At 37.7% G+C, this 22,960-nt stretch overlaps 1 protein-coding gene across 1 annotated transcript in view; it reads left to right on the top strand.

Moving 5' to 3' along the window:
* The window catches only part of LDAH (lipid droplet associated hydrolase), a 132,642-nt gene that overhangs the window by 52,965 nt on the left and 56,717 nt on the right, over positions 1-22,960 (top strand). Inside the window, exon 4 of the mRNA XM_074581946.1 lies at positions 4,361-4,530. Coding sequence (XP_074438047.1) covers positions 4,361-4,530 — 170 coding nt within the window. The remainder of the gene's footprint in view (positions 1-4,360; positions 4,531-22,960) is intronic.

Genomic DNA, 22,960 nt, shown 5'->3' with positions numbered 1-22,960 from the left:
AAAATCTGGCCTTCAGTATCTTTTTGAGTCATCCAGTAAAAAGGAGTCTATGATGTTTGGAGACTTCTTAATGAAAGGCTAAATTTTATGACTCTCCAATCTTAAGTCCACTCATATAACTGATATGCTTGCTTTTTCTGCCTAAGAATTTCCCTTGCATACACAGCAGAAAAACAAACAAACACAGTTCTCTGCTATTTCCCTGAAAACCAAAGTCCTTTTTCCTAGCAAGATTAACTTGTCAACTAATCTTAGAGCAAACACTTTATTTTAATCTATCATTGTTTTCTGACTGTGGGTTTAGCAGAGGTCATAAAAAGAGATTCATTAAAGTGATGGCGCATTTGTTTTTCCGAAAGTACATCAGAAGATTAGTGCTTTGCCAAAGAAAATAAAGAAATACAGTATTTCTTTTAATACACTTTTAATGCACAAAGCTAAATAAAGTCTTAAAATCACATGCTTTGGCCCAGATGGGGTGTTTGCAGCATAAGGTACAAGTCGTATAATTTCTACTATCCGAAAACTTTCCTTCAGCCATACCGTTTATCCCACACCTGAGGAGAAGTAACTCTGGTCCCTTCTCTGATGTAGAGCCATCGGTGAGCTGACTGCCAGTGTGTTTGTGCAAATCTGTTTGCTTATATAAAGAACCCATTCAAGCTTCTCCACCCAAGAAATTCATGTTGCTTTTGGATAATCCCTGGGCGATTTTATGCTGTAAAATAAATAAATAAGTCTTCCAAACCTGTGATGCAGCCCAGCTCTCACATATTTTGGACTATTAGAAGCGTAGCATTTGTGTTGGGGAAACATGAACTGACACAAGGCATGGGCAATTTTATATTTGTCCAGAAATAAAATAGGATGTGTATTTCCATATAGGGTTAACTGACGTTGAAGTTTCACTTGACAAGAGTGCAGGGTCAGTTGGTGATGAGGAGAGTTTTGTGTGTGGATCGCCAGACCCCACACTGCACGCCCATCCTCCAGTGTGGCTTCTCTAGGAGTGGTGCCAACGTGATTTGGTTTGGCAGCGAACCAGTATTTCAGAAGAAAAGGAAAAGTTGTATTAAACAGCTGAAACAATTCTCTGGGGTCAGCATTGGCTGTCAGGGCTCGCTTTCGGTCTAAGAGAGGTTGTATGTGTATGTAACGTCGGCCAGTAGAGGTGGGAATCTGAGCATCCTTGCGCTGCGTGGTGCTGAGCAGGGCTGCGCAGAGGATGCTTTGGCCCAGTGCAGTAGAATGGGTCTCGGTGATCATCATCAATCATAACTAACCCATCCGATTAAAAATCGCTTCAGCAAGCTTTGCTTTCCCCTGCTCCCATAAGGAAACACCAGTGCACAGGCTTGAGCTAAGTATGCTCAAGTCCTAAACTCAAGTCTGGGCAAATGTGAGGAGGAAAAAACCCGAATTTTCACTTTGCTCTTAATCTCCCCCCATAGTCTTCCTTGGAATCCTTGCTTTGGCAACAAAACTGGTTGTGAATAGACACACCTCTGCTGAAATCAGTAATAGCTATGAATAGTTGCTATTTATTAGGTAACTAAATATTAAATTAGACATCTAATGTCTTAATAAGTAAAATAATTAACTGTATTTGTCTAACATAGTTATCTACCTTAACTTGGAAAATGTTGAGACTGGGATAGACTGTCTTTACTATATTGTTTATTAATTGCAATGCAGCGGTGTTCAGCTGCAGATATTGATATACATCTCTTGTAGCAGATATTGAATTTGTGTAGCGAAAAGCGGATATTAACATCATGAGATTGAACAATACCAAGAAAATTTTGCTTTGTTTCTTGCTTGTTTTCTGGGGTCTTGTGAGCCATGAGAAGTTCTCTAGAAGATTTATACACCTACTTTACCTCTTTTGCCTTGCTCTAACCTGGAAATAATCTAAAATTCTTGTAAAATCACTTATTTTCAAGAATTAAAGCTATGAATGGAATGTCAAACATTAAGACATGCTGATAAATCACTGGAGATGGCAGTGCCTCAGTAAAACAGTATGGAAATGATAGCAAATGTTTACAAGGGAAAATTGACCTGCTCAACCCAAACCATGGTAATATACGTATATTCGATATAACATACACTTTCACTTCTTGCTGTATCCAGTGGACCATCATATTTCTAGTATTCTGTGTTTTATGTGTGTTATATATGCCCTTAATTAGATGTGTGATGTAGACAGCCCACTCCTGCATGAGGTTAAGCTGCTGTGTAAATAAATAAAATGTAGGAAAGACAGCTTTTGCTAAAAACAGAAACTAAATTTAAAAACAATGGTTTGGCCTTAGGCTTTTATTTAGGGTTTTGGAAACTGGAACAACCTCTTGGTTTTCCATTATTTGTAGAAAGTCTAATAAGCAAAATATTACTTCTCATCCACTTCTACATTCCTTGAGTGTGCTTCAGTAAACCCTTTTTTCATTTAGAGTAAACTACTATAAATTATGCTGGGATATGATCATTAGTAGTTTTAGTAGGAATATTAGTTTAACTGAAGAACTGCTTTGTTGTGACCTCTGTGGTAGTAGTTTAAGCTAAGAAAAAAAGACATCAGAACACATTCTTGAGCAGTTATTTTGCTTCAAAAGGTTATGTTTCACATAGATGACCAAAAAGGCAATATAGTGACAACTCGCTTAGGCTACCAATTAATACTATCATTGTCACAACCCCAATAACTTCACTACAGTAGTGTTAGTAATTTGTAGCCTTTGAGGTTACTGACCAATTGCCATCAAATTTACCACATGCATGTTAAAAAAAAACCAGTCAGCCGTTATAGTTTGATGAACTATGTTCACAGGCGGAGGGAGGAAGGCTTCTGTTATGACTTTCTCCAAGCAGGCGCAAAACCAACTACATCTGCAGTGGATCTACGCTGCTCTTCCTTGAACTGTAGGTTTTGAGCGCCCTTCAGTCTGTTCAGTGTATGTATCTTTACAGTGTCTCTGCCTGATGGATACTTTTTTCCATATCTATTTTTCACATAGGGATGCAGAGTACATCCAAAGAAACCAAGTGGGAAATTAAACACCTAATACTTGGGCTGCTTAGGGCTGCGTGTGTGCTACCTCTGTTAGCTGCTCCTGAATTGTTAGACGTGGGTGGTTTTTGCCAAGAACCTACATGCTGTCTGTAGGACCATGGCTCAGTCAGGAGCTGGTCCCCATCATGTGTTTCAGCCTTGCTGCAAGAAGATTTGGCTTATTCCAGGTTAAAGCTGCATTGCAAGTCAACATGCAAGGAGTGTAAGAGATCAGAGGTTTAACTGGAGTATGAAGTTGAACCCTGAGATAATAGCATGGATTTAAGAGATTAAGTGATATTAGTACCAGTACACCTCTTTTAGATAAATTATAGGCGTGCGTTCCTTCATGCTTTCTGCCTCTTTTCTTTCATTCTTTTTTTCAGTATTTCTTCTTAGTCTTCTCCATAGAGTAGTCCAGCTTAAACTGGAGTTTTGTAACCTTAACATAGCTTTCAGTTTAGTGGGTAGAGCACTTTTGTAGCAGATGAAAGAGCTGTGAACCCCCTTAGATTGGGGAACGTGAGAGCCGTGTCACCCACCTCATGAGCAAGGGTTAAAGATGCCCAAATTGCTGTAAATTCTTACAGGCACAAGATATCCTTGCCTTGCTTGCCTTGCCGGGAAGCGAGTAATGAAGTCCTCATCTTAAGTGGTTGCCAAAGCTCCTTTTGAAGGTCCCTGGCAAAACAGGAATAAAATTGATCAATAACTTGATCTTCCTCTTTGTGGCTGGATTGATAATGATAAGAACCTGCATAAATAGGGGTAGTTCAAGTGCCAGCGCTCCATGTTGACACACATGCATTTCATATTTTTCCTCATTCCATGTGACTTTTTTCTACAACTGTATTTTAAGACGGGAGATTTTGAATATCTGAAAGTTCTTAATGCATGATAACACATATGATAGTTTGTTTTGAGTGACAGGATTCATTCCTGGGCAGTATTGCTATTGTAGGTCCTGATCGCCCAGTGTAAAGTTGGATTGATTGAAGCTGATCCAATGCCTTGAGTTTGGTCTTGGTCTGAATGAAGGGGATCACAGTGCTAGACGATGTGCCATGAAGCAACATGTGTTTCCGTATCCTTCCCTGGTTCCCCACCTACACATAAGGCTTCACATCCTGTACATATGATCCGTCAGTCTATATTTACCAGTGGTGGTAACTTAAATTTTTAAGTTTGGTGGTTTTTTTTTTTAATTAATAAGTTTATTTATTTCAGAGTTTTCCAAAGTGGGGGAAAAAAGAGATACTTGAAATTTCTGTCATTAAAACAAAGGACTTTCTTTCTTTTATGTTTCAGACACAGATATTAAGGAGCTAGAGGATGTTTTTGGACTTAACGGACAAGTAGAGCATAAGCTGAACTTCCTCAAAAAGAACGTATCAAAAGATATAAAGCTGGTACTGATTGCTCATTCTATTGGTTGCTACATCACACTGGAGATGATGAAGCGAGCGTCAGAACTTCAGGTACATTAACCTTACAGAATGGGAGTTACATTATGAGCAAAGCAGTGCACGTGCTTAGCCTGTGGGTAATGCCATGCCTTTCATGTAGAAACTCTATTCTGCTATACACAAACCTTCAATTCAAATTAAATAAAAACATTAAGGACTAATCCTAATTACATATAATAAAGTAGTTTGATGAAAAATTAAGTTCTGAATCTGAATTTGGACCTTCAAATGTCCTTGTAATATAAATAATTAATGATGGTGATAAATATATTTAGGACTTCCTTGTTGTCTTCTCATCTTTAAATAATTTTTAAACAGATCACTAGATATTTGGCAATTACATTATGTTACTACACCAAACATTTAGACTGGGTATGATTTTAGTAGCAGTTTCTTATCTCAAGGCAAGCAGATTGCTGGCTTTACATGGGGAAATGTATGGAAAAGAATAGTAATATAAATTGTGATGAGTACTGCTATGAAGGACGTTGTTTTAAAAATTTAATACATTATGCATATGTCATTGCTTCTGCAACTCAGTCTTGGTTTGTGTAACTTGATGAGAATGGGAGGTGTTACTGCATGTTCTTGTCTACCTGAAGATTTTTCTTCGTCACCGTGAAGCAATAAGAAGGCTGAGGAAGGACTGTGTCCTTGCAACTCTGGAAATGGCAAACTGTTAGTGCTCAGTAGTAACTCACTCTACTAGCGGATGATGAATGAAGAATATTGAATTTTTATTCTTAAACATTTTCACTCTTGCTAAATCGTTGCCTCTTCCTTTACATTATAAAATCTTCAGTGGAAGGAAGTGCAGTGTTAGCATAAGGTCTGTGTTTAATATACGCATGAGTAGGTTCTTCCACTTCTTCATAATCATTTCCACTGCACATCTTTTTTTTTCCCTTTAAAGGAAACAGCAACTAAAAATGTGAAACACGAGGTTAACCTGATGTATTTCCACAGGCATATTTCACTTTGTGATTATAAACAAGGGCATTTTTTTGAGAGAACTTTTATTACTGTTTTATCTTTTCAAGAGGGAGTGTTCTAGAAAATATCATATGCAGTAATTTGTCCAAAAATATCAACTTCTCTTTGGTCAACATCTGTACAGTCTCTATTACACAAACGACTTTATCTGGTTTCAATTAAAGTATGAATTGTTGAGTAATTTTTTTACACCTGGCTCACTGAATGCTGGCAGCCTGATATTCATCAATGTTTTGAAACGTAGGTATCTCTGGGACACTCTTAGACTGGCTGCATGGTGCACTGTGTGCATGAAGTTAATATATGACAAGCTACATTTAAGATGCATTTAACAATAGAAAATATTTGTGTAAGCCAGAGTGTTGTGCAACCTTTGTCCCTTTGCCAAAAATAAGTTAACCGTTAGGTTTTATAACATATGAAGTGTGATAATAAGAAACTTGTGTTTCCATCTCTCCCTTTATTTTTACTGGAATATTTGATTCCCACAAGATTTTGAGCACATATGTGTATTTTAGTAGCTAGATCGTTTGATTTTATTTTTGTGTAGTTCTTATGTGATATTCTTTTATTACATGAGTTTTGGTTTTGGTCTTAAATTCTCTGCTTTAAGAGCCTTTGATTGCTTACAGTTTATTATTCTGAGCTAGAGGTTAATGTGTTGTATTTATTGTTCAAATAATTCAGTAAATGTTTATATTTGGAGTGTATGTTTAGCGGATTTGATTTTTGTTACCCAATTTAAAGACCTTGGATAATCTAACCAAATATAGACTTGATTGTCTCTCTCGTACAATGATGAGGGAACCTGATGAACTTGAGCTAGCATGGATGAAAAGGGCAAAGTACTATCTCGTTATCTCTCCTTCTTGGGTGCTCTTCAGCTGTCGCTTATGAATGGTACTAATTTCTTGGGCCCTTCTGCTCTGCAGATTAATGGGGTACTTTGTTGTGGTTTTTTTTTTCTTAAACTTCTGTGAAATAATGCTTTCTTATTTCATTAGAAGAGAAATTAAACAGGAATTGCCAGTTTACCCCAGGATAAACTCAGTTTTGGACCCCATCCCTGTTTTCCTATTGACTCTCAAGGAGGCTTCTGTTAAGTTTCTTCAGGAGACCCCTTAACACAAACTTAGGCTTAGGTTGATGCCTTTAATTAAGGCTAATTGGCAGATAAGGGCCATAGAGGTTACTTCCATACTTGTAACTAAGTGGGGCTACTGCACGGGTTTGAGTACTGGGCCAGCTGTGCAATGACATTTTTGGATTAGTCCATAAGAGGCTTTTTGGCCCAAAGCAGCCAACAACTCCCAGGCAACACCCTGGCATGGTTCTGGGCTTGGCAGAGGCCCAGGACCATTCCCAATGGTTAGTCTGGATGCAGACATCCTGGTTTTAGGCAAGGGGAAATTCAACCATGTTGACGCAGACCATCCCATACCATCCTGTTCCATGGCAGGACCAGGGAATAGTTCCTGGCCAGTCTGTTGGCTGGCACTGATGTAACCGTGAATGCTTCCCAGTTGTCATGGTGGGCATCAAATCTTAAAAAGATTTGCCTCTTCATGGGAAGTGGAGCATCCAGAGTTTGTCAGATTGCTAAAAAATTTTGACCCTGGGAGGGAAAAACGTTCATCAGCCTTACTCTGTGGAGATGGAAAAATGCGATAATGTACAGCTTACTTGATAATTGGTCTTAACCTTATAATCGTCTTCACTCTTCATTAAGCTGGCAGAACTGAAAAATGAAGCTGAGTGACAAAATGATTTTCTCAGTTGTTGGAGCTTGAGCCTAACTCATAAATATGCTACATCCTCCAGGCATTCTCTTCAAAAATACAAATCCTTACTTGGAGGATCTCCTTGTGCTTTGCTGGCAACACTACTGAGTGTTTCCTAACACACTCCATTTGATCATTAATTTTATCAAAAGATTGACACATTGCCTTGCTAATGAAATTCAATCTGTTAGAGCATTAGACTTTCATTTGCAGTGATGCTTTTGAAATGCCAGCACCTTTGTGGTAATAAATTAGCACCTATTAATGAGTGAAACTACCATACAAGATAAGCATTGCTCTTCCTGTAAAACTCATTGAAGAGGAAGAGTTTTAAAACTTCTGAGTATGTATCAGTTTAATCAAATAAACTTTCTGTAATATATAATTCAAACCCATGCATTGCTACTATGTCTCAGTGGTGCCAAAGAATTTTGGGTATTGCTAGAACTTGCTTGATTTCATAAATAGTATCTAACAAAACATAAATTGGAATAGTTGTATATAAAACAAGTTCATACCTTGGAAACCCTGTCACATCAGTTCTGTGCAGGGGATCACGTGCATCTGCCATATCTTTCCTTCACTGTATTCTCTTCTAAACAGAAATCTTTTGGTCTGTACTTTCAAGAAATCTGATGAGCGTAACAAAATAACATAGTTTGCATTGAATAATTGACAAATTTATACAGTAGCATAACCATATTTTCATATTTTTTCTTTTGTCTATATACAAATTGCATTCCCGTCTTTCACTTGAGGAGCTACGTCTTGTTCAGGATCTGGTACTGTACATAGCTTAGATGGTTTTCTTCACTATGTCTTATTCTTCAGAAATCGGTACTGACTTTCACCCATCAGGAGGCTGTCCACTAAACAAGCTTTCTTGAGTTAAGCAAACATTTCTTCATTGCTGACTATTCTAAATTATTTTCTGGTGTATAATATGTTGGTGCTATTCATTCCCTTTTATAAATAAATTAAACATGCCTCACAGGAGGTACCGGCCACTTTTTGTTAACCTTTAGAGTTACTGAAACTGGCTATATATCCCTGCTGTTGGTTTTCTGTCTGTTTAGCCTGTTTCTAATCCATATAAAAATGTTTCTATAGCCCGTTACTAGTATTATTAGTGGTCTTGGGGATTGAATGACCTCAATAGGTAGCATTTTGTTGGAGCTTTTGGAATATAGTTATTATAGACGATGCTCCTATATGTACATGGTAGCTTTATTTCTTTCTTCCTTTTTAAAATTTTCAAAATATTCAGTTAAAAAAGTAAATGAGCTTTCATCTAGATACATTATTGTTGTCACTTCCGATGTTACAAAACGTCAGAAATATATTTTATCATTCTTTTTTAAATTTAGCTGATAATAGATTACTCTTTTGTTCTGTCATTCCAAAGTTTCTTGGACTTTCCAAAGTGCATTGTTAGGAGTGGGGTCTTTTATTACCCTTGGTGCTCCCCTGAATTGCACGCACCTTTGGCATGACATATGTAGTCCTCGTTTTGTGGTTTCATACTTGAACCAAAAGGCCACGCTCCATCTGTTGTGAACAGCTTGCTTGGAAACATTGATGGCCTACAGGTACACAACAGAACGGCAGATGTCACAACTCTCTTAGCTTTTTTTTTTTTCTATTGTCTAAAAAACTGCTTCTTTCCGATTACCTGCAGCCCTTTGGAGCACATCTTAGCAGGACCAGATTTCTCTGCACATGACCCTTCTGACAAAGACATTGATTGGGATTTGAAATTTTGGAAACGCTGTTTTCTTTACCATCTCTTGGCCTGGGAGGTGTTTATTTTCAACGTGTGTGAGAAATTACCTGGACGTTTAGAAGTTTGTTTTAAAAGAAGCTTTTAAAAAGGGCAATAGATAGTTTACATTACAATGCGTCTTTGTATGCAACATAAAATGCAATAAATAATTATTCACTTACAGAAGAATAGCAATGTGTGAACGTCTATCCAGAGATACTATTTTGCAGTAAGACAGAATATGAAGTTTAAAGCAAATTAGTTGTTCCTGGATAAGGCATGTAAAACATTTTGATCCTAACCCAAATGTCTTTTTCTGATATAGCTTAATCTGTTTTCAAAATAGCTTAAGGTAATGGTTTTGAATGTATTCTAGATTCATTCTGGACAGGAGTGTCCACACATGAAGTTATTCAGGAGTATTTCTATGTTTAGATATTCTTTATTCAGGCTTTAATTTGTCAAGTCTCTTGGTCATCATCAGTTCTGTAAGTTATCAAAGCTTTTCCAAAACTGCTGGCAGAGGTAATCCTCTTTTTGAAATACAGTTTCCTGCAGACAGAAGCTTCAAGTAGGTGTGATGAGAATAGTTACTTATGGGAGGGAGGAAGAAATGTGTAAGTTCTTTTGTAATGGTTTAAAATCTCTCACTTGGACAAATATTAGATTCTGTCACTGCTGCCTTTCTGCCTCAAATCAGGTTTGTTCTTTTGTCTCTGATTAACACTTAGTTCCTTTCTGTTGAAGTACTTGGAAAGCTCCCCCGAACTTTAGTGAAAGTAGAATTAGGCCATAAGAGAGAAAAACATGTCAGAATTCCTCTGCTAAGTGATTTATTGTGGTACAGAATTCAGTGCAGTGGCCCTTTACGTTAATAATTTAGTTTCAGTTGTACTGAAAGCTTGATTATGAATTTAGGAAGCACTTTCATAATGTTAGGTAAGAGAGAAGTCACCATGTTTTTAAATACAGGTATTTCCAAAGAAAACAAAATTCTTTAATATAGAATTACTGTAAATCCACAGGGACAAGAAGATGAAAAAAGGGAGATTTTTTTAATGGTCCAGGAACTGCTAAGCATGTCTGACCTTTGAGATAATAAGGGAATCTTTTCAGCAGCATGAGTGAATGAGGGAAAGACTGTATGAAGGCAATGGCATTTGTTCAGTTCCTGTTTTGCTGTTACTGGAACCTGTGTATGTAATCCGAGACTGGCGGTGTCATCGTTACAGAAAACAACTTCTGAAAGGACACTAATTTAGCAGGTTCTGACTCCTTAGAAGTTATAGTGCGTTTTGGCAGTAGAAAGAAAGTGAAAGATAAACAGGAATATAAATTTTATTTCTATTTTTGAAGGTTTTATTTAATATAATAGCATCTAATTAAAATGTTGATTACCTAAGTTATGTCACAATACTTTAAACAAAATCAGTTTACATAGCTGTTGTCTGGGTACATTAACTTCTGATGATTTCACTGGCGATTATAAAGTTTGAAATTTGCTTAGTGAACAAAAAGTTTTTTACTACCTTGTATACTCTCTTACAAAAGTAAGTTTGTCTCACATCTTTTGCAGAGTACAGTGAGACTGCATGAAATAGCAAAATAGCCAGAAGATTTCTGAAGAGAGGTGATGTCTTCTCTCACGTAGAGGATTATGCCTTGTATGTGTGTGTGCCAGGGTGCAGTGTAACCAACAGCACAGGAGAAGTGTGAATAAATGTCCTCGGTTTGGGCAGCCTTGTTTTGATTAGTCCTTGCCGACAACTGTTTGCTCTTGGTTCCGTAATGGATTGCAGTGATGGGTGGAATATGGATATGTAGTTATGGCTAGCAGGAGGGATCATGATCTGGAGAAACGCTATTTTTATATGAATTTCATGTTACTTGCAGGCTTAAATGATAAAGTGCAAAAAAAAAAACCCATAAAAATTAAAATGTGTGAAAGACTTAACGGTAACACAAACCCAGTGACAACATTCGCAAAATTATTATGCAGAAAAAAAAAAGATGGCTATACTTAGCAGACCTCACAAGGGAATTGGTACACATTTCAAATAAATACGCATCTTGTGAAGGGAACTGCAAATTGCTAGGCCATGATATAAAACTAAACTGAGTCTGATGTATTTTTCTTCTCCTTGAGTCCATCCGTTCCAGATAAATGAACTACATATTAAAAAAACAAGTAAACGGCACTGGGCTGGTATACACCCACCTTCATCCCCCTTTAGGTGTTGAGGGAGCAAAAAAAGACTCTAACACAGTTTTGCACAGATTTAATCATGACTTTTAAGTTCAGCTGCCTTCAGTGAGGCATGTGTGTTAATTTACCTTTATGGATGTTTCAAGTTGGTCACTAAATTGGACTATTTCTATGATACAGATATGTTTTTTGACAGTTCTATGAGTTCGTGATAGAGAGCAAGCCTTTGAGAGCATATACAAGGAAGCACAGGTGGTCTGAGCCAGTAATTAGGCTGAAATTTGCTTTAGTTGATGTTATACACATTGCAGAGTCTGCGTAATCCACCTTGCAACAGATGACAAAGTTCTGACGGGTATGTTCTCTCAGTGACGCCTCAGGCAGTATCAGTAAATCTAGTGGAACAGCCAGTAAAGCCAGCAATAGCAACTTGGTGCATATGCAAACATTATGCAGCTCTCCATCTCTCTCTTTTTTGGAAAAAACAGGTAACACAAGTGATTTATTAAACCCAACCAAATAAAATAAGTAAGATACTGTATCTTTGAAGCATCAAGGAAGTTTCTACAAAGATTTATGGAGAGATTTATTTTTTTTTAAAGGAAAAATGAAAACAACCTTCATATGAAAACCTAAGACAAACATAAAACCCTCTCTCTTTGGGGTGGGAGGCTGCAAAGCAAAGAGCAATAGAGGGTGAGTTCATAGCAAACAAAGATTTGTTAAGGAGATACTGACTTTTGAGTAAGACACTCATAAAAGGCCACTGGACTGAATTTAAAAGCTCAACAAAACTTCAGAACGCCATCGGTGAAAGGCTGATAACTGTGGGATGGGGTTGAGAGTATCAGCTCCCCCAAGAGACTGCTAGCAACCATTATTTTCACTGGCTCGATGACAGACTCCCTAATCCTAACGGTCCCAGTCATAGCCTTTTCTACCTCTCCCCACCAAAAAGAAAGCTTTAAAAAATGTAAACTGTAAGAAAAAGCAATCAACACGCAGACGGGATTTTTTGTGTAACCCTCACTGGATGCCGCCTTTGTCAATAGGAGCAGGCACTGTCTAGCTTGCCGTGTGCTGCGTAGGTCTGCCTGACGTTACTCTTCCCTTCAGGGACAAACAAGCCACCTTTTACTATACAGGACAAAAGAATGTGAAATATCTCAAGGATACAAAAAATTCTAGGAAAGCTAAAATGTCATGAGAAATAAACTGTTGACGGTGATACATCTTCATGTGTAAAAATGCCCGAGGGCAAATTAAATAAAGAGTCAAATTTTTTGTCTTTTTCTTTCACCGGGGAGAGGCGTGCATCTTTCTCCACATTAAGAACATAATTTTTATCACCAAAAATTGGCTTCAAGCCAAAGTGGCATGAACTATCAATTATCAGCAAATAACTGAACATATCAGGAACTGAAATGTGATCAACAGCTTCAGAATAGTCTTCAGTCATGCTGTGAAGATACCTGGCCATTGTTGCTTTGTGTCTGTCTGGTTTTCTGTTTTCTGCTTCCTTGTCTTAAGCAGATAAATTAGCTTTTAATCATATATTGTGTAGTCTATCACACATGATGCCATCTTCTGACTTGTATGTTGACCAAATATATTGTGGTCAACAGTGTATAACTGCCTGCTAGCTAACAATCCAATTTCCTCTAAAATGAGGTAACAGGATTTATATTTTAAAGTTGTCCCCCCTCGAAAAGGAGCAAGAGCAATATAAAAATTCAGAGAGATTTCCAGAGGGCTCTACGTTACATATCTGTCCAGTCTGCAATCCAGACTTGTTCTTGCTTATAACTGTAAAGTAGCAAGCCAGAAACAATGAAAGGTGAGAGGCGAGTTACTGGCACATGATGATGAAATTCTGGATTTTTTGGCAACACAAAACTTTAGGGTCAGGAACATGTAGGATTTTTGATGTTTCACGTTGGGAAGGATTACCTGTTGAACTGTGCCCCTTTTCAAGATCTTCTTTGCAGTTGAGATCTTAAACTTGTAAACCAAAACCTTGAGTACACCAAGGAAGCGTGAATGGAAGGTTTGGGTTAGGCTTAGGGTCCTTGTCAGCCTACTTGGCCAAAGCTCATGCCTGATCATCTGGTCCAAAGAAAGCTTTCTGAAATTTACCTTGACTTGCATTGCTTTGTTTCATTCTGCTCCCTGGTATTTTCTGCCATGTTTCTGTTACATCGTGTTAGTATGCCGTGGCTCAGCTCACGTTAACGACAGGGAAGCTGTAGTTCCTCGTATTGTCAACACCTGAAAGGGGTGGATCTGAGCCGTGGATTTGCCTGGCTGAGTTCAGTGTCTGACCAAAAAGTGTCAATATATAAATTCAGTTTAGAAAACAAAAAGCTTAAAGATTGCAATATGGCAGTCTTAAGAATAGCAAAAAAAAAAGGGATAAATTAAATTAAATTAAATTAAACAAAACTCATTTTTAAATCCACTCTTTTTGAATCTACCAAATATAGAAATATAGACCAAAGACTATGGGCTGTCAGTTCGTCTTCTTATTTGATTCCTAAATGTCTCTCCTAAAAACAGAAATAGAGCTACCAGAAAGACAAGGTAATAAAGCTTTGTGTTGCCTTCTAGAAAAGGCTTTTGAAATATATATATAATTAATTCTTAATACTGCCTTATATGTGTTTAGACAAGAAATAATGCATTTCTGAACAGTGTTGCCATGTGTATACATGGAGTACCGTGTGTAGTTTTTGAAGTGCGTGAAGCAGGTAGATATTACCTGCTCAGTCCTAGAACTTTGTGGGAAATACTAGATTACCTGTAGCTCAGTACTATTCTGAGTCTGGAAAACTTCCAGCCTAGAAATGTTGAAGATCAGATGAGACTGGTAAATAGTAGAGTGATAATTAAAAGCATAAGTGTGAATTTAATTAAAATTGGTGTCTGGTTCAATTAAAAGACAGGCTTGACAAAATCATTAACAGTATATCCGTCAGAACGTAATTACCTAGCATAGGAATACAATTTCTGGTTTAAACATTGATCACATTCTTAAGGGTGATTCAGAGTCAGTAATAACACTGCCTTAAGATTAACTTGCTTAGCTCGTAAGCCTGTGATAAGAAGGCCTGAGGAAAAAGGGAAAAATGAATTCCCAAGACTTTCTGAGGAAAATCCTATTTTGTTCGTAGCGTTCACTGAAACTTCAACTTCTGTCACCTTCTTTGACGTATTGGCTTTACGTCTCAGTTGAATATAGAAAAAATATGAAAATCAAGATTTTGGTCTGTGTGATTGAAAGTAGGAAAACGTAAGAACAATAATTTAGATTTCGAGACACTTGAATTTTTTTAATAATGTTGTGTTTATTTAGCTATTAATGAAACATCTGATGTCTTTTCAGATGTATGTAGTCAGAATTCAAATAAACTTGTAAAAATTATTTTTTTCTAGGAAGTTAAAAGACATTAAAGTAGCCAAATGTACAAACAGAAAAGGAAGAAAAATAAACTGAAAAGCGGAATCTGTGATCATTCATCAAGAATCCAAAGTAAAACATGAGAACGAAGAGGAAATGAAGGACTAAAAATAAAAAGATGGCTAGAATGGTGAATGGCAGAATAACAGGATTTATTAAGTACTGTGGATTTTTACAGATTTGTTCATAAAATCTTGTTATTTTGAATCTTGAAGAATTTGGATTCATATTGTAATAACTAAGTGAAATGATTCTATAAAAATCAGGGAATCATAAACATATAACAAGAAGTGAATTTCAAAAACAATTAGGATTTATAGCCCGTGTTTTCAAAAGAGCTCAACACCCCTTTGGAATCCAAATTTCCCGAAGAACTTTTTATGTTGGGTGGAGAGATGTGAAATTCTGCCTGCAGATGTGCATGCATGGCAGTTGAAAATCACAGACCCGCTCTTTAGAGAGCTGGACCAAGCAATCAAAATTCAGTGTCAAGGTATGTCACACACAGCTTAAATTTGTTTTGTTTTTCTACTGCGATTAACATGCTTTTGCAGAAGACAACAGAGCCAGAAGTCAGCAGTTTTCATGCTAATTTAAAATTGAGTAGAGAAAAAGGGGAAAGCAGTCGATCAGAGCATTAAAGAATTGCTCATGAGAGGAGCATGTGGAAGGAACACCGTGGAATTTTTGAACATAGGTTTTGCAAACACGCAGTTAAACTCTGAGCATGGCTATAACTCTCGTAACCAATATCTGTTCCTAGAAGCTTTATATTAAAATGTAATTTTGCTGGCCATCCTGAGCCCTCAACAAAGAAGTTGAACTGCTTCATCAGCTCTTGCCTTTCATTATATATGATACAGTTAACTCAAGCAGTGAGGAAGGACTTGGCTTGGATCTTCTAGTTAGAAGAGGTTACTTAGAATGGACGATGTTGTAATTAAAAATATTTCCCACTCTGCCATATTGTTAATTCCTTCATTCCCCATGGTCTACAGTGAAGTCTAGGGATGCTTACTTTAGAAGCTAGAGTAGAAAAATGCGTTCCTCCGCATTAGCTTCTGTACTGAGAACGATGTGTCCTGTTTGAAGGGTTTGCTGCAGGAGTGAAAGGAAATGAAAAAAGACACAAAATTTATACAAAACAGTTACAAGGTCTCTGAGCTTAGATTGTACTTTCGCTGCATTTAGGACATTGATAATACACTATTGAACGAAGTTCAGATAAATACTGGAATTGTTTTTTCCTATCTTTTCAGTATTTCTTTGATTACTGATTATTTTAGGGGAATTTTGTCCAATGCCACAGTGGATCTTTCAGATACCTGAGGGTGCATTGAGCGATTGTAAACCTGTGTTTAGAGGATTAAATCACGCCTTAGATTTCTTCTTAAGAATCACCCTCTGTGCTCTTATGACTGTGGTTAACTTCAAAGTTAAGATAATAGATAATAGAAGTCCACTTCCTTTTCCATTTATTTCAGTGTATAAATATTTGAAATGTTTGATTTCTGTTGTTTGGACACAAGTCTACTTAACTGTGACATTTTGGAAAAAAAGTTATTGAAGATTTTCGTGTGGGATTCAGTGTTAGGTATACATTTAAGCGGAAGTCCAGGAACCACAAATGTATTTAATAAACTTGTTACCTTTGGAGTCCTGTAAGAAAGTTCAATTAATGTTAATGAAAGTATGCTTCTAATAACTTTGTTACATTTCTAGTCACTGGAAAATTGTAAGAACATCCCACTTAATTTTGAATTTCAGAATGAAGCATAATTCTGTATAAGGAGTAGAGTTCACTGAGTCCTAATTGTTCTTGAAAACATTAAATTTCTGCTCCTCTATTTTAAAACAGCAGTATGACTACTGTAAGTGTATTTCACTGAAATGAAACTTACAAACCCCGGATCTCAATAAAGATAATTTGAATTGTGGCCTTTAATGGCAGCTGGCAGATTTCAGACTTTTTATCTGGCATTGGCAATTGAAAAGGTATTCTCCAAATTCTTGTTCTCAGTTGCACTAAAACCCTTCCTACCCAATGACCGCTTTTATTTCCATGATAAATTAAATATGATAATTTTGCTCTTTTAGCAGATTCTTGCCTATATTCCATTTGTCATAATAATCAAGGCTAGAAACAGTCTGTAGTATTGCAGAGGAATTTTGTATTTTTCCCTTGCTTATAGTTCTGAGAAAGTCAACGCAAGGATGAAAAAACGTGCTGACAGAGAATTCCTCGCTCCCTCCTCTCTCTTTCTCTTCTTCTGATACCCTGACAAGACTTTGGGATGTAGGTCTATCTTGAACATCAAATATTCCTTGTTTATTTTCATCTTTTGACAAAAATACAAAGTTTGCCTTTGTGTTCTCATTCTTCTCAGTGTATACTTCCTAGCTCACTCATCCTTCTGGTCCTCGCTGATATCACAGGTTAAGGCTTCTTCTGCTCTTCTTTCACAGTACATTAAGTAAGCTGCTTAAAATGGCTAAAATGGTAATGGACTGAACTCCTTCCAACATCAAATGTCAGCTCAGCTTTCCTTATCTGTCTATTAACCCTTCTAGCCAAGTAGGGCTGTGGGCTTGGGTTGACTGGGTGCCTTTTTGACTTGAGTGAGTGGTGAAATATACCGCTTCCAAATGTCTGAAGTAGAGCACTTAAAAATAGAAGTCCAAGGATCTCGAGGCACTGATGGAAAATCGTATCCTTCGTTTTTCATCATCAAAATGAGATGATAATTGTAAGGCTGGTTTCTCATTCACCTTGTTCAGTCACTTTTCCTTAAACCGAATGGATTGTCGTTGAGATTTATTGGTAGGTACGGCTGTACATTGATGGCTGTGAAAGCAGTTGGTTCAAGACAACAGAAAATCTGATTCTTCATACTTTCTTTTTGTTGAGCCATCTGTCTACTTTAAGGGCATATCACTGGTTCGTCATAAATGGTAGGTGTCCCAGATCATGTCTATAAGGATCACATTTACCAGTCCGTGTACCGTAAGGGTACCTGCAGATGCAATGTGGTGATCTCATGGGAGTGCTACACTGAAAAAAAATAATTCCACCGTGTACTTCCAAAATGAAAACGGAAAGAATTTCTCCTGGAAAGTGGCAGCTGCGTTCTGACATTCATGTAATGGGAGCAACTGAAAGCTTTATGGTGTGTAACTGTGACACTGCATTCCAACATAAGCTTCTCCCTGCCCTTCTTCCAACCAATAAACTATTCTTCCTCTCTTTTCACTCTCACCCCTCCTAATCTTCTTCTGTTTATATGCTTTAATCATAATAGCAACAAATCCATCCCTGCCGGTATTATCACACCGTTGCAAATTTTGGCCGTCTCCTTTGGCACTTCCCTTGTAGATGGAATGATACTGCCCACTTTGATGGGGCTTAATTCTCTATGTAAAATACTGCTCTGTCAATGAATATTTTCTCTATTAAACTATTTTCAGTCCAACAATAAGATACAGATTTTTGGGAGAACAGTTTTCTCATTATTACCTTAACCCATAAAAAGGCTTTTTCTTTTTCTTTTTTTTTTTTTTCAAACGTTTTGGGCAAGTCTTCAGTTACCCAAATATTTGTAGTGCAGAGTAATTTGCATTTCAGCCCTGTGAGACTTGTAAATGTAACGAACAGTCTGTGTGTTTAATATTTTTTATATTTTTAATAATTCGCAAATAGTTCGGTATGTAGACCTGACCAGTTGAGAAATAGTTTGCGCTGTCTGTAGAGAACACTTCTGAGTTCTAGTCTTTTGTATGTTTAGCAGAATTCTGGACTTTGTCTGGAAAAATTCTAGGAGTACTTCTTACTGGAAAATATTTCAAGTAATGTGAAACAACAGATAATTTTTTCCTGTGCTATGACCCACTTGTAAGGTGAGGTATGGATGGTCCCTCTCCTCTTGCCATTAAAAAGGTTTCAACATTGGAAGTCAGGTATTATGGAAGATACTGACAACGTTTTGAAAGGTGTGATTGAAAACGTATTGATTACAACGGGAATTGTCAAAGGTGTCAATTTACTTCTCAATACAAGAGGTTATTTTGTAACTACCATGATAAGTGTATTACGGCCGCCATGGTCTTCATCTGTCTATCCAAGAATAGATAAGAGAGTCTTGGTCTCTAGAGCTGGGAATGTTCTGTCTTTGGTGAGATCTACATTGACTGTAGACTGTCATATATAATAACTGAAAAATAAATCATTTGATCAGGATTTATTAATGGGGCAGAATTAAGGCCCATTACATTGAGGGAAATTTTGCCACTAGTTTCAACATGAGCAAGATCACACACCCAGCCATACAGCAGGAGGAATCACAGAGGACCAGGAGCATTCAATAGGATATCAGACATGCTGCAGTCTGTATAGGCAATCCACGAGACTCCTGGAGTGCATGGAGGATAACTTCTTATGTTAGGTACTTAAGCGATACTCGACCTGATCGTCACCAACACAAGTGAGCTGATCAGTGACATCAAGACTATAGGGTCCTGCACCTGGGCTTGGGGCAATAAAGGATGAAGGGATTGAGAGCAGCCCTGAGGAGAAGGACTTAGGGGTACTGGTGGATGAAAAGCTGGACATGAGCGGACAATGTGCACTCGCAGCTCAGAAAGCCAACCACATCACAGGCTGCATGAAAAGCAGTGTGGCCAGCAGGTCGAGGGAGGTGATTCTGCCCCTCTACCCTGACCTGGTGAGACCCCACCTGGAGTCCTGTGTGCAGCTCTGGAGCCCTCAGCACAGGAAGGACATGGACCCATTGGAGTGCGTCCAGAGGAGGGCCACAAAAATGGTCAGAGGGCTGGAGCACCTTCTGTGGGGACAGGCTGAGAGAGTTGGGGTTGTTCAGTCTGGAGAAGAGAAGGCTCTGGGGAGACCTTACTGTGGCCTTTCAGTACTTAAAGAGGGCCTACAGGAAAGGTGGGGACAAACTTTTTAGCAGGGCCCATAGCGATAGGACAAGGGATAATGGTTTTAAACTAAAAGAGGCTAGATTTAGACTAGATATAGGGAAGAATTTTTTTATGCTGAGGGTGGTGAAACACTGTCACGGGTTTCCCAGATAGGTGGTAGGTGCCCCATACCTTGAAACATTCAGGGTCAGGTTGGACGGGGCTCTGAGCAACCTGATCTAGTTGAAGATGTCCCTGCTCATTGTAGGAGGTTGGACTAGATGACCATTAAAGGTCCCTTCCAACCCAAACTATTCTATGATTATACGATTAGGGCTCTACTTTTTGGTTACGCTGCTTGTGACGACTGTTGGCAAAGGTAATTTCTTACTCTTAGCAGCTGAAGTTAGATAACTACCAAGATTTCCATGCCTCTCACTTTTTTGCTAATGAAAGATAATTACTGGCTTATTTTCAATCCATTTTAGTTCTTCTGTAATTAAACTCCGCAGAGCAAGTTTTAGTATACTCCTAATAACATTACATGAAGTTAATACTGCAGAAGCCTGATTGTGATTCACATTTTAAAAGGACTTTGTATGTCTGTTCCAATGAGTTTGGATGCAGGATTACAACATATAATGCTCAGAATCAAATTTATGCTCAGTCAGTGGAAAGCGGCCTTAAAGTAGACATAAATTTAGTCACACCTCACCTTGGCGCGAATGACACTCAGGCGTACATACCTAAGGACGTAATCGTTGTACCCAGCTCTGTATTTGTCGTTACACTAAAAGCTACAGTTTGAAATACAAGTACATTTAAAAAAACGCTGGTCCTTGAATTTTGTTGCTGTCCAAGTGGAACAGCCAGAAAGCAGTTGAGGCTTGGGGCATTGAAGATGTACTTCAAATAAAAATTGGATAATGTATGTTAAATAAAGAGGGTGCCAGGACATGGGAAAACCTTGTGATCACTGTAGAGTGTTTTAAACAGATGAGAATATTGCCTGCTATTTATATCATCAGGCATAATCTGAAAGAAAATAGTAAAAAAAAAAAAGTTTTTGTTCATTTGAAAAATGTGTGTTTTATAGATATTTGAATATAGTGGGTCAAATTCAGATGTTGAAGGAGGTGATGATGAAGGACTAGATGATCTCCAGAGGTCCCTTCCAACCCCTATCATTCTGTCATTCTGTAATTTATACGATAATATTGGATATATTGAATGTAAGAAACTGTAAGTCAGTATGAGTGATAGATGGACAGACTGGGAGAAAGTATAATTTCTAAGATGGTGTGGAACAGGTACATTAACTTTTATTTTCAAGGCATCCTACTAATTGCTTTTTCTGCTAAATTATTCTCTTTGTACCACATAGAGTAGAAGCAAAGCCGTGGTAGGTACACAGCTGAGTTAAGGAGACTCTTGGCTGCTGACAAAAATTGCCCATAGTTGTGTTGGTGTACACAAGGGAGTCCTGACGTTTTCCATCATCTGGGGAGCTGAGTTTTCCTGTTTTCCTGTCATTGAATAGCATCAGCTAAAACTTAACATCTACTTGTATCTTAATCTATTCCTGTCTTCTTTTTCCAGGATAGTGTGTAAAAGTACAGCACAGGTTAGCTGCCTGTGAAGTGCTTCGATATATTAATTTTGCTTCTGCATTTCATTAGTAAGGAATAACTTGGCTATTTGTAACTAGTGTATGTTCTACAGCTAAAAGAATGCCTTTGACTAACTTGTCCCAGAAATGGTGACGTACCTCAGGCAAAGAATATACCAGGGGCAGAGTATGAAAGCAGGATATGCTCCTTAGGTTTTTTTAATAATAATATTTCTCTGATTAAGTCATGAAAAGTAAGGAAAAGATTTGGCATTGTGAATGAGCCTGTAGAGTGGGGAAAGATAAAAATTCAGGTTGTCGTGGCCCATTGTATTACATTTGACTATTTCAAAAGGAAGGTACAAGAAAACTGATGGTTGGGAAAGGATGAACGAACATACACAAAAAAGAAGTTTCCTCTTGAATTTCATTAACTGTTGCTTGGCTTACGTATATTTATGTGCCATTTACAAATAGTGACTTTGTCTAATATCACTGAGGACAGTGTTGTCCATACAACTTTTAATCTTCCCTTTAAAAAAACCCACATCTTAATACGACCTTATATTTTGCAATAGTTAATACCGCAGTAGAGTACTGTGAAGCTGTGAAGATTATGTGCAACTTCACAAGATGAATATCGTTGTGTCCTGTATCTTTCATTACCCTGTATCTTGAAAGAAGTTAATGCTGCTGAAATGTTTGGAAACAATGCATTTCTGAGGTTTTCAAGAAGATCCCAAATGTTGTTTCTCAGAGAAACTTTCTGTGGAATGTATGAGGAATTATGTATGTATGTATACTGTTTCCTGAAGAATCAATATAGCTGATACTTTACGTGTATGTCCAAATAGAAATAGCTAAAAACATTGGATATGTGGTTGTTTGAATTTGTGTTACCCTGAATCCAGCCTGTTGTTGTCTCCAAAGTTCTCTCTCTCGTAATTCAAAGCGATGGAGACATATCTAAGTTGACCAGCTCCCTTAAGGTCAGTAATAGTCTTGCAGTTTTATGCAGTGAGAAGGGGTCTGCGTGGGTTGTACCTGCGGTCACAGAGAAATGAGAGTGCTCTCTCTCTCACGCACTTTGATAATTCTCATTTTGCCTCGTTTGTTCAAATCCAGAATATGGATGGGATAGAATTGAATTGAATTGAATTGAATTGAATTGAATTGAATTGAATTGAATTGAATTGAATTGAATGAATTGAATTGAATTGAATTGAATTGAATTGAATTGAATTGAATTGAATATCCCAATCTATTAGGCTGTACTATCAGTAATTTTAACTATAAAAACATGAAGTTAAGTATGAACAAAGGAGAATATATCAGATGCCAAGAGGCAGAGACATCCCTGACATCAGACAAAGATAAACGGAAAACAGCACTCGAACAGGAAACAGCCCTTGTCACACAGCCAACCTGAGCTTAGGATGTGATGCAACACAATATTAAGGCAATATTGTTTTGTTAAAAGTATGTTATGAATTTCTAGTTGCTTTGCTTTGCAGATCTCTAGAGGAGACATTGATTGGAGCTTGGCTACCCCTTCTCCCCTGCCTCAGCTCTTGCTGACTGTGCTCTAGTTTGACCTTGGAGTGACAATCTGGCCAAGGAACAAGAGTGAGAAGGTTGAGAAGACAACCATGTCAGCAGAGCACTTGAAGGAGGCAGCCTCGCCTCTTGTACACATATTGTAAGAATTAAAAGTCTG

The sequence above is a fragment of the Larus michahellis genome, chromosome 3, assembly GCF_964199755.1.
Source record: "Larus michahellis chromosome 3, bLarMic1.1, whole genome shotgun sequence".
In the NCBI taxonomy this organism is placed as follows: Eukaryota; Metazoa; Chordata; class Aves; order Charadriiformes; family Laridae; genus Larus; species Larus michahellis.
The sequence above is the reverse complement of the archived record's forward strand: the minus strand, read 5'-3'. Positions and strand labels throughout refer to the sequence as shown.